The sequence below is a fragment of the Epinephelus lanceolatus genome, chromosome 14 (assembly GCF_041903045.1).
Source record: "Epinephelus lanceolatus isolate andai-2023 chromosome 14, ASM4190304v1, whole genome shotgun sequence".
Lineage (NCBI taxonomy): Eukaryota > Metazoa > Chordata > Actinopteri > Perciformes > Serranidae > Epinephelus > Epinephelus lanceolatus.
Window position 1 is genome coordinate 27,632,866 of NC_135747.1, and position 13,031 is coordinate 27,645,896.

Genomic DNA, 13,031 nt, shown 5'->3' on the forward strand with positions numbered 1-13,031 from the left:
TTCAGCTCTGCAACCTTACTGCTACATGCCACTGCATCCTACACACTAGACCTTTAAAATGAAAATCTCTTGTGTGGATATGGCCCTAATGTGCATCTGTTTTGCGGCATTATAGGTGAAGGTGTGGCTCTCAGCATGTTATGTTGTGTTTACAGTTTTGTCAAGGCTTCAGATTGTTGTGCTTCTGCTTCTGATGAGTAAGAAATGCGGTCGTGGCACAAGATCCGAAAGGCAAACTTAGATTTTGCATGTGATTTTCATTTGAAACACCACATAAACACAGAAGTTTGCCAAGATGCTATTCTGTCTTAATAAATGTCTTCAGCTATCTCAGTGAGCGCAGGGTCTCAACACCTCTGACCTGTGGGTTGGGAAACCCCATTTGTGAGACTGCTTTCTTTGATCATGTCATGTCCACACTGACCCCAACAGTGTGCGTCTGTGAATGTGTGTGTGCTCGTGTCACATCGAGCACACATCAGCCTCTGATTGTGGGTGGTTTTGCTGGTATGCAGACATCTAAAGACAAATTGTCTCTGTCAGCGGCTGGATCCAGTCTTTCTGATGAATAGGATTCTCATGGACATCCATTATGTCTGCACGTCCGTCATGAGTCATACGCGCCACATCCAAAACATCCTCTCTTCACATCAGACCAATATACACAACCCAGCAGACAACACTACAACAAACGCTCATGCAATAGAGCCGCAAGCATAAACAAGTATACACAAACCACATTGTACACAAACACAGCCAGTCACACCTACAGTACTACACCACCCCACACTGTGTCCCATCTCCATCTAATGCATTAAGAGCAAAAGAAACAACAGGTGGACACAAATCTCTGCTGTGTTTACGTGAATGAAGTGGACAGCAACATGTTGCAGTTTCCTGTATATGTGACCGCTATATTGTGACCTCTAACAGCCCCGCTCTAACCTTCCTGTTGTCTGTTTTGTGTCTGACAGGGTGGGAAGAAGCACACCGGCCCCTGTGCAGGAAGAGACTGCAGCGGAGGCTGTAAATGTTTCCCAGAGAAGGGTGCCAGGGTAAGTCCCATACTGTACCAACTGTTCCACACAGCTTTGAAAACGTCCCTCTCTCTTTCTATATCTGTCTTCCTTAACTTCAGAGTTAAACAGCTCTACTTCTTGGGTTTTAGTGTGGAAAACCAATCAACGCCATCATCACACATGATGCTTTCTAAATGCCTCTGCAAATTTCAGTAACTTGGTTGCTGACTGAACATACCTTTCACCTAACTAGCTCATGCTTTAATGCCTTAAGTTTTACATGCCTCAATTATGTGGTACTATTCAGAAAAAGTGAATTGGCAGAGCCTGGAGGAAACCTAATAGCTTCTCATCATCTCCCTGTGCTATAGCATATGTCGTCACTATTGTGCAGAAACCTATGTCCAAAACCGCTACTTTTCAGGAAATGAAAAAACAACAACATCTAACTGTGTTTTTTAGAAAAACACCTGCATCGTCAAAATGGTGGCACCATCCACCAGCTGGCCAGGGCCCTTCTGTGTGAAGTTTGCATGTTCTCTCATGTTAGTGCGAGTTTACTCCAGCATCCGATCCAGGGTGTACCTCGCCTCTTGCCCAGTGTTAGCTGGGATAGGCTCAAGCATGCATCTGCTGCTAACTCACCTAGCACCACTAAGCTAGCTAACGTTACAGCTCAGCCGAGATGGACACCATTAATGTTTACACGTCGTGCTGTCATGAGCACCAGCCTCTTGTCCATGAGTAGATGCATGCTTCCTTCTGCGTGGGTTGCGATGCGGTTGGTTTGTGTAGTTTGGCAGAAAGAAAATAGTTCCTACATGAAACTGTTGTTCAGTACGTTTAGCCAAAACCAAAGATGCTCTGTTGCAATACTTCAATCAATGGAGGCGGTGTGGAGCTATGAGGTTTTACTGACAGTTTGAGAATCTAATGGAGTCAAGAGATTTAGTCACAAGCTCTTTTTTAATACTTATCATTGGTTAAATATCTGTAAAATCCTCATACAGACATGAAGGGTGACCAATAACATTGATTTATGAAAAACAAACACACAAACGAAAACAAAAAAATGATGATTCAAGGTTTCTGCTCAACAAATGGCCTGACATCCTGTTCTTCAAAGGATAAGGCTGGTGTTGTTCTACGTTTTTCATAATGTCAACAAATCCCATAAAAGAATGAAACCAATATAGAGCTGATGCTCCGGGCAGGTATTGCCTGTGTTGCTGTAAATATTTATCAATCCACAGCTGAAAATAATCCCCAACACAGTCACTATTTATTCCTGTGTGAGCGATGTTTGCTAAAAACTACAGTGCCCATTTTCAAACATTTAGTCCTAGGAGCCAATGGGCTCTGGGCCACAGACAGTGTTGGGAAGTCTGAAGGTATTTGGAGAGGGGCTGACACATTGTTGGTTTGGGATCTTTCATGGGATTTGACAGGAAGAAAATACAGATTATATGAAAGCATATATCCTGCTTTTATATATTTTATTTAGACCCACTGTTACTTCAGGTTGACTGCCAACAAAGCTCATAGAAGCATCATGTGTGATCATAGCCGAAAGCCTTCTTGTAGTGTATTAAAGCATCACAACAATGCAATGGAAATGTGTTAGATCGTGTGAATGTATGAGTCTGTTGTGAGCCCTCAGCCATATGGAAGACTTTGCTGCTGAAACTCATTAGTTAGAAATACTTATCACACTTCCGCAGTTTAAGTGATGAAATTCACACCACTAAAAGAGGGGGTCAGAGTGTGAGGAGTGTGGGAGCCCCATTAGGGAGGGGACTGAAAGATAGAAAGAAGACAGAGGGCCCAGGGGTTTGAATCGACAGACACAGACTAAACATATTGAGATAACAAGGTCAAAGTGAGTGACAGTGTTCTGCATGACTAAAGGCCGCTTTCTGCTTCAGACACGTGCTGACCAGATCGTCATATAGCTTTCTGATCATTTGACGGGGGGGTCCACATCTGTAAAGTTTTGTTCCAGAATCAGACAGCCAACGCCTACTTTCCACAACAACTGGCCACATGTGTTTGGGAATGAAAATAAACAGGGTTTCATCTTATTTCTTTTCAAGAATGAAACATGCTTTGAATATGGACACAGGGGTGAAGTGGTTTCTGACTAATCTTAACTTACACAGGCTTGTAGAGGAGCTGATATAAATGCCTCCAAAATCTTAGCTACACATTAGGCACACATGTAGTGATGTGCTATATATGTCGGTTGAGCAGGGACATCACTGCAAACTTTCAACAAAGATCACAAAATCACAAAAAACTAAACTAACAGAGCAGTCAAATAGGTGCTTGGATGCCATCATACCAACTTGAAGGTCTAGTTTTTGATTTGTTTCTAAGGTTTGAAATTTGTTTTGAAATCCGTAATGGTAATTTTCTGTCCGTTGCCCTTTTGTAAATGCGTCAGTGCCCCCTACTAAGCATGGAAAAGTTACATATGCACATATTTATGTTGGCCAAAAGCTAATTTTTGCAAATCTCTACAAATAGTGTCTGTTCAAGGACAGAACAAATGGCATTACATCATATTTACAGCCATCAATAGTCAATTAACCTGCTGTTAATACGGCTGTAAAAACAATCCTGTCTCTGAGATATTACGGTTTTATCCAAATAGCAAATACATTTAGAGAGAAATGTAGTGTTGACCAAATTACTTTTCTCATTAACATATGGAAATAATTAATTCTAAATGAACACATCTGGAAAGTTGCAAGAATGTTGATATTTAACCCTCAGTTAAAGAGTTTCTCAGTTTACTGACAATATATTTCATCTCTATCTTGTGATGACAGCATTGTTACATTTTCATGGTTATGTTTAGGCACTGGCAGCATTTGAATAATGTTATGGAAAAAATGTAGTCTGATTTAATACAGAGAAGTCAGCAATGACTTTAGAAACATGTTTATAACATGTGACTGAAACCACAGTCTTTCCTTAACCCTAACCAAAGTGCTTTTGTTGCCTAAACCTCAACACAGACTGGACTCTGGTTGCAGAACTAGTCTCTGGTGTCACAGTCTTGTGCCTTGCATGCCTGTTCAGTAATATATACATGGAATTGTGGAGCAGTTGCACAGAAAATATTCATAAAAATACTTCCAAGTCCTCCAACCAATATGACAACATAGGTTTATGTTACTACTTCAACCCACAAGAGCGTTTCCTGAATTAGCACACCTACCAGTGGAAGACAGAGTAGCTCATATGTGATGCAGTTTGGTCGCAGTTTTAAGCATGTGGTTGTGAAACAGTTGCAATTGCACCATAACTATGTTATTGGTTTAGGCAATGAAACTCCTTGGTTAGGTTTAGAAAAAAGGGTTAAAAAAAAATTCATGTTTGTTACAAATGTAACGTAACACGACATATCACAGACTTTTTGTTTTGCATGGGACACAAACACAGGTCGCCTGGTTGAAAGTCCTGTGTTTGTTTGACCTATCTACCTCCCCTTCATCCTGCCCTCATCGGACTTTGTCATCTCACTTCCTCCTTTGCTCTGGCCATAATTACTACGAGAGGTTGCTGCTATTCAAAAGCTTAAATATGGGTCATAATTTCTGATTATAAAAAAAACTATGTGGTTGTTTTTAGAGGAGGACAGTGACAAAAATACTCGTAAAAATAAGGGATCTAAAGACAGTCACATGTATTTGTAAACTGAAGTTTAAAGTTGTGCTACCTTCTGCAAAGCACCAACTGGCCAGTTTCTCTTCTCCTGTAAAGATCACTCATAGGAACTATAAATGTCTCAGTTCAGCGGTGTGATGTGGTAAACTCAAGGACTGAAATGGACTCTGAAACTCCCCGTCTACGAGTAAAGAACAGCTCCTCAGGGAGGCATTCTTTATAAAAAACATACGGAGGTGAAGAAAAGGAAAGGCCTAGCAACTGTACTTTGGCATGCACTGAGAATTTACCAGAGCAACTTTACAGTAGGTCCGACCTTTGACCTGCACACACTCTCTGTGGATACGGAAAACCTTGTGAGGAGGCGTAGAGGGAGGAAGTTCACATTCCACATCTGAAGGATGCAAAAGTTTGATGACAGATCCAGCACACCACCTTTCTCTTCCCCCCCTAATGTCTCTCTCTTGCTCTTTCTCTGCATCAGCCGGATGTGCAGGAAAGGATTTCAATCATTCAGTGATATGACAGTGCCAAGAGAGAGTGAAGAGCTTTCAGTAGGCAGTCAAACCCGGGTATTGTTTGCACTTTGTCTATGAAAACAAGGGAAAACAGAAATGAAAACACTTTTCGTCCTCCATCTTTTACAAATCCGGTCTGCTAAAGATGAACTGTAAAAACATTTTCCTCACTCTGATTTGGCCCCATTTATAACAGAAAGATAAGATTATACTTCCCGAGAAGCCAGATATTATAAACTCTGCTTTGTTTTTGTCTGTCACTTGTTGTCTCTCATGGCGTGCATGTTTGTACAAGCTGTAAATTTCCCAAAGCTTAAGAGTCTTGATCCAACTTTACTTTTCCCCTTATATGCATTACCCAGCTGATGTACTTGTTTGTGAACACAATGGAAACCAAGATGGATTCTCACAGATGTGTTCATCTCTCCGGTGTCTCTTGCTTTACGTCTATCTCCATTTCGGCCAAATCTTTCCCCTGAGGAGGTTCACAGTGATGAGCGCTTCACTGAATCGGTCAAACTGATCCTCCGCAGCTGTCTGCATTGGCTGCGAGCTGACACAGCTGTGGCGATTAGGTGATGGTTGTTAATGGGTAAATGGTGGCTGCTCTACGTGCTAGTGGGATTGAGCATAATCATCACTGTGTCCAATCTTTTTTATTTTTTTACCTCAGCTCTGCCAAGTGTTTCAGCAGCTTTCAGCCAGTTGTTGTGGTTTTCTGGCCTGAAACTTCACTGTTTTGGTTCTCTCGCCTGTCAGTGTAATTTTTCTCCTACAGCAGGCAGCTGTTTTCTACAAAATAAAAACACACTTCTCAATGCCAAACTGCAGACAGACATAGTTAGCAGTTGGCTAATCTGTAAACTTAGTGGAGCATTTAGCAACTAAAGTCTCTTCCATCAAGCAATCAGGTTCAGATCAGTTCAGTTGATTACACATCAGAATTCATGGATGGTACCAGTAGAACCACTCCGTTATGTCATGTTTTTTCATTACCTCTCTCGAGGTACCTAGCACACTGTTCTGATACTAAAAGTTGGAGCTAGAAACAATGAAGTCCACTGATTGTTCAAGAGAGACACAGTTGTTTTCCCGACACCAATGCAGCACTGTAGATATTGCATACAGATCCAGAGATTTCCCTCAAAAGCTGGTGGAGACCAAAAACAGAGTTCAAAGGAGAGTGGATACTGAGCTTACATTCATCAGGTGAACAAAAACTTGGCCATAAATAAATGCTAAAAAGATGTGTTAAAAGATGATGATGTAGGACCATTGTGTTTAGAGTATAGTACCCAAAAAAATCAGTTAATGCAAGTTTGAAGACCCAATGCCAAAATGTTTTGTGTCATTCAAGACAAAAACATAAGACGTGAGATAGGCATGTCATGATACCAGAAATGTAGTAATTGATACCAAGTCGACAGAAATGGTTAGCATTGTCACCTCCTAGCAAGAGGGTTCCTTGCTCTAATCCAAGGTGGGGGAGCCCTTCTGTGCGGAGTTTGCGTGTTCTCCACTTGTCAGCTGTGGGCTTTATCCCAAAATCCAAAGACATGCAGGTTAATTGGTGACTCTTAATTGTCCGTGGGTTTAATTTTGAGCATGAATGGTTGTCTGTCTCTATGTTTTAGCCCTGCGATATTTTGGCGACCTGTCCAGGGTGTACCCTGCCTCTCACATAATGTCAGCTGGGATAGGCTCCAGCACACCCGCGACCACCCCAACAAGATAAGCGGTTACGGAAAATGAATAAATAAATGTCATGTACTTAAACAGACACACCTTTATTAAAACATTTAAACTAAATTTGAGTTAAATATTATTATTAATCGCTGATGATCCGCCTTGAACACAAAATATTAATATGTAGCCTAATGAATATTCTCCTCTATTGCTGCTCTTGTTCAACACTTGCACATGTAAGATATGAAGACTGGACTGTGGTAGGCTATTTGTCCTCCTCCTTCACTCGGATTGAGTGGCTGGGTAAAAAATGACGAGGAAAATGTGAGGAGTGTGGCGATTTACCCAAAGCTGAAGAGTTTTTGACTCTCGGGAATCAAAGAAAAATGCCAAACATGGGCGTTTGTAGCATAACATAAATATGTGGTGCTGCCATTGCAAAGAATTAATGAAACACACTGGCCTCAGGAAAAAAAAATGCTTTTCTATTTGATGAGTTGAGGCAGAGCTGTCATGGCTGCACTTGTCGCCATCTTCCAGGTGTTGTTGTTGTTCTTCCTCTCCTGTAGTGGTAGGCGTTCTTCTTCTTCCTTTGGCATTTTCAGACCTGAACACTTGTAGGCATTTATGCCTCCAAGGTCTGTAAGAATCGCATCAACAATATTTACAGTATTGGAGAAAAACAAGTACCATTACATTTTCAGAATTTTGGCCTTGAGTTCGTAGCAAAGTGTCGTTTCTCGTAACATCCCTAATGTGAGCAGTGCTGGAAAGAAAATGAAATGGATTATGTTCCTTTGGTAAGGAGGTCACATGAGGTACTTCATGAATGCACACTAGAGTTCCCATGCATCATTTTCCCAAATATTCACCATGGTGAAGAAAGTGATATGTTGAGTGTGAAGATGGATATAAACCAGACAGAGACAAGACAGACAGAGAGACCGTGAGAGAGAGAGGGTGAAAGAATGAAAAGGATTGTTTGTTGGGGAATGAATACATTAATTTCATGGATTTTCTGCTTTGGGAGGAGGGGAGAGATTTGGCAAGCTGACACTCCAGCCTCACCACCCACTCCCCTGGAAGAGATCGCATTGCAGGCGGGCAGAAAAATATCAATCTCCCCACAGCACACTTCCAAAAGTCGGTATTGTTTCCAGCATCATTAGTGGATTGTGCCCCTGAGATTGGTCATAAAAGGAGAACAAGCAACCCCAAAGTGGAGTAATGAGAATATAAATTAGGCACATAAAGCATCTAAAGTAGTTCACAAGACGTGGGCGCAGTATTACGAACGACTTGGCATGGAAGAACGTAAAGTCTGGTCAAATAAAAGGATAAGAATCCAAAATCCTGCAAGCTAGGTGGTGTTGTAAAACAGAGCAGTTTGAGGTCTCTAATGCATGAAAAACCAGAGCAGCATGAGAAACTGAACACAAGGCACCCTGCGTCTTCACCAGAAAACATGTTTAGCAGATCAATGCTGTCTTTTGTGCTGAGAGTCTTTCCGTCTTCGGTTCTCAGAAACAGGGAGTGGCGCCGGGTTTTATAGAGAAACAGAAACTTAGAGAACAGTAGCCTCCATCTGCATGAGCTCACTGTCTCTCCACATCCCATACAGCTGACATGGATAGATAACGAAGCATCCAGAGGGAATCAGAGAGAGGACATGGTCGGAAACCATTACAGACACTATACAGATGCAGAGATGCTGTCCCGTCCACCATGGGAAAAGCTGCCACAGCTGATGTAGGACAGGAAATGACACATGTCTCAGGAAGCTGAGCACAATGACAGTCCACTGATCTTTTTTTAATATAGACGCTCTGTTTTTCTGGGAACAAGATCGTCTGTGTGTTTGGCTGCAACTATAAATGGCAAACATCTCCTTGTTCCATGAAAACAACCTCATACCTACATTTTGAATCCAGTACCCATGACTGTCATGGACTTTCCTGTCTGCTCTGGGACAGGATAACAGCACAGACAGGAATGCTGTCGGTTCGGAAAAGATCAAAGAGCCCTTTGAATATATTTTCACCAAAGGGTGGAAGCCCTGCGTTGGTTCTGGCTTTGTTTGGAAGATCATCACCTCTTCAGGACATTTTACAACCCCTCAGCAAATAAAACCTTTTCAAAGCAAATCATAAAACTCACAAAAGGCATGACATTCATGATGAGGCAAAAAAGTGTCTCTTAGTCTCTGCAAACTTTTCCAATTTAGAGATGAACTTTATTCACCTGACAGCGTGCAAAGCAGATATTTTTTCAGTGTTGTGCATGAACACGGGAAATGCATTCATTTAATGTGCTCATATTTTGTGGGAACACTAAACTGAAAACATCAGTTTTTAAACTTGATTGTGAGAGCCAGATAGCAACTGATAACCCAGCGTGCCGGCGCAACACTGGCAGAGGATACAGCCGCCGGTTAGAGGTGTAAATCATCAAATTTCATCACAATACAATAGTATACTGATTCTTTGGATGCTAGAATATTTGCTGATATCAGAAAGTCTGCCACAGTAAGATTTTTAGGTGGGCTTGGGTGGAAATGATGACAAAGATGTACCATTAGAATTTCAAAATAAAGGCGTATCTTATGGATGACAGTATGTATCGATGTTTCACATAATTGATGATAGTGGATCATTGATCATTGAATTGATATCAGTCCAGCTTGATGTATGGTATCGTGCTTTCACACCTGCCCTGGTTGGTTTGGTTCAATTGAACTCAAGTTCATTTGCCCCCTAAGTGCGGTTCGTTTGGGCAGGTGTAAACACAGCAATCGCACTCAGGTGTGCACCAACACAACCAGGCCGAGACCTTCTTGAAGAGGTGGTCTCAGTCCGGTTACAAACGAACTCTGGTGCGGTTTGTTTGTGGTGAGAACGTGTTCCGACTTCGATCTGAACCAACTGCAGTCACATGACACATTGTTTGGATTAAACATGAGCATGTTACAGTCCTGGAGGATTATAAATGTGCACATCCCCCTGTATTGCCTTAATATGCACATTCAGCACATCCAATGCATCAAAACATTGTTTTCTAGTTGGAGCCGCGCCTCATTTTCAAACTGTATGGTTTGACTAAAATGAACAATGACAGCAATATAGTCCACGATGAGCAGCGCTAAAATCAACCTGCGTAGTTGTCCCTCCATTGTGACATTAGAAAGTGTCACATATATCTTGCAAGTATACTCTTCTTCAACGTTTTGTTTACTTCCTGGATTTTTCTGGAAATTCTGACCAATCAAGAGCAGCTTACTTAACTCTTACAGATAAAAACAAAAAATGTATACATTTTTATGCAGATTTTTCCTGCAGGGTGTGAAAAACACAAATCCAAACGTCAGCTACATCAGCAACAACTTGAAACAACACATTGAGTTGAGCTATCCGACTGGTTTTAGGAAATATGATGATGATGATGATGATCACAAGATCACAAGATTTAATTTTGTTTGAAAAAACAGAAGACATGGATGTAAACTAGTTCACTATTTAGCACTTAGTTCAAACTTCAAATTGTGAACTATGAACGTGAGCTAGTTCCTTTTAATTCTGTGAACTCGACTCTGAGCTAGCTCTTATAAATTATATTTTGGCCTTACAACTGTCTCAGTGTGTACTGATTTGGGTATAAATTAAACTCTTTCTAACTCTTGAACTGAAATCATGTTGAACTCCTGTGATTAGAGCTCCATTTCCTTCAGTGATCAATCAAACATGATTTATCTCCTCTGATAGAAACTAATTGTCTGTCAGTACAGGAGGAGAGATAAGTTAGTGAACTGATGTACTGGCACTGATGACATGTCAGGTTGTATTAGGGGCCTGTTGTAGCTTCACATATCTGGACAAGACATGATTCGTACTGGCGGCTTTCATTCTGTAAGCCTCTCAATCCAAACCTGCAATCAGGAGCCTCATTCATCCCTGTAGTCCATCTCCCCTGACCCTGACCTTGACTGAGCTTATTAGGGAAGAACTACCAACTGTGAGGCAATGATGAAAGCATGGTGTGTGAGTGCAGGGAGGGGAGGGAAGCAAAACCTGCTGCTATCACTAAAACCCTTGAATGGGAGGATTTTATTTTCCGAAGATTTTTGGAAAGAGGAATTCAGTGGAGAGCACAGGCTGGCTTTGTCCTGTGTGAAAATTAAAAGTGTGGAGCAGTTGGGGTGATGCTTAGACAAACAGACACAAGCCAGCTGTTTGTCTGTGTTAATACACAACGCACCAGCTAAAAGTGGGACAGAAATGGTATTGGTAGGTGTGGCCACAGGTTGAGGAAACAGCAGTGAAATAAACTAAGAATTGTTAGATATTGTGGCAAAACTACACATAAAGTGGCAGAAACTGAACAATATTAGATATATATAACAAGGACAAGAAACAATATGTGAGAACGGACAGCAAACTCATAACGTGTTTAAAGTTTAAATATTAAAGTGTATAACTTATGATAACTAACAAAAGGATTTGACAGTAGGGATAAAGTTAAACCTAAATAAACCTAATTTTTTTTTTTACAACTAACTTCACAGAGCTTTAACCCAGTGTGGCACTCCCTATTTTTAATTTTTAAAATTTAAATAACAACTAAAAAGATGATAAATGGTAGTAGAAATTACAAAGCAATATTAAAACAGGAGTCAGAGACCCATGACATTGTTCACTGAATGAATTCAAATCCAATATTCACTCTTCTTTTACCTCTATTTTGTTATGTATGTCTCCACCACCTCCTGAGACATATTTTGAGCTGCTAAATGCTCCACCAGCTAGATGCTAACTTTTCCTGTCTCGTGTTTGGTGCTGGAGAAATAGCAACTTTTTCATGATAAAGTCTGTTTTGAAACATCGATGATAGTAGTGGAATTTAATTAAAATAGTAATTAAGTAATGTGGAGGAAAAATAAACAATGAGTTGAAAGATACTGAAAACAAACCACAGAGCTGAGGAGGTCTGCAGAGTGATGATTTACTGTTGTTTCATAACTATAAGTGTCCCCTTTTCACATAATACATATCTTTTACATCCTACAGTGCAGCTCCCAGACATAAGAATTACCCAGAATGTATACTCTGAGCTTTACAAGATCACGTCATTTTTCTCCAGTGACATCTTCGTCGGCCTCTACAGTCAAAAGAACTTCTTCTCCTCGTCTCTTTCTTCTTTTTTTGCTGTCAAAGCAGAGTTTGACCCTCCATCCTGCACCCAGCTGTGATCTGACTTTAAGAGCCTGTAAAAATGACTCACTCTCACATTTTAAGACGATGGGTGCTGTTTGGGAACAAGAGGACTATTGTTGGTGTGGACAAAGGAGCATCTCTTTTTAAAACACACACACACACACACACACACACATATATCCACAGATTTAGGGGAACACACACAAATGGGCCTATACTTTTTCTAAAGATGTAGTAATTATAATGTACTTCAGTCATGGAAGTGAATAGTGACCCCTGTCTGAACTTCACCTCCAGACAGCAATTGTCCAATCATAGCTTAGCAACTGTAACTATGCACAGCAGGCCTGTCCAGCTTTGGATTCCTCCACATGATGATATGTGCACGGTACCGTAGTAACAGCAAAACTCAATATCTTTTGGAGGGGCATGTCTTTAAATTCAGGCTTTCCAAAACCAAAAACACAATATAAAAGTGTAAGGGATTCACTAATGTGAACTACAAACAGCAGTTCCCCTCTGTGTCGAAGGCTTGACTTCAGTGAGGCCATAAAATGTTCGTGTGAGCTTTTACACCCAAGTGACGTGTATGCTGTAGCACTGCCAAGGGACGCAACCAAGGCTGAGTATCAGTACCTGATACCATCAAGGTATCAACCAAAATAACCCAATACCCAGTAGTATTCAAACTTTTCCAGCCAAACAATACCTGCATTTGATCCTCTTTGTACCCAGCTCTTGAAAACGAGGACTGTTAATGTGATTTTGTTCACAGCCTGTCACAGCAAGCGTTCATTGTTTTAATGTGACGCGTGATTTGCCCGCTGCTCAGGGGTTTTCCTGGCTCCAAATGAGGCACAGGTGTCACCATCCTGATCATGTACAGACATGCATATGTACTATGATTTCAACTAGCTCAAGCAAACACT

The 13,031-nt window shown here is 41.0% G+C and overlaps 1 protein-coding gene across 3 annotated transcripts in view; it reads left to right on the plus strand.

The window, feature by feature from the left end:
- The window catches only part of col4a2 (collagen, type IV, alpha 2), a 93,709-nt gene that overhangs the window by 30,009 nt on the left and 50,669 nt on the right, over positions 1 to 13,031 (plus strand). For all 3 annotated transcript variants that reach the window (XM_033617251.2, XM_033617250.2, XM_033617252.2), the window contains one exon: positions 975 to 1,055. In XM_033617251.2, coding sequence (XP_033473142.2) covers positions 975 to 1,055 — 81 coding nt within the window. The remainder of the gene's footprint in view (positions 1 to 974; positions 1,056 to 13,031) is intronic.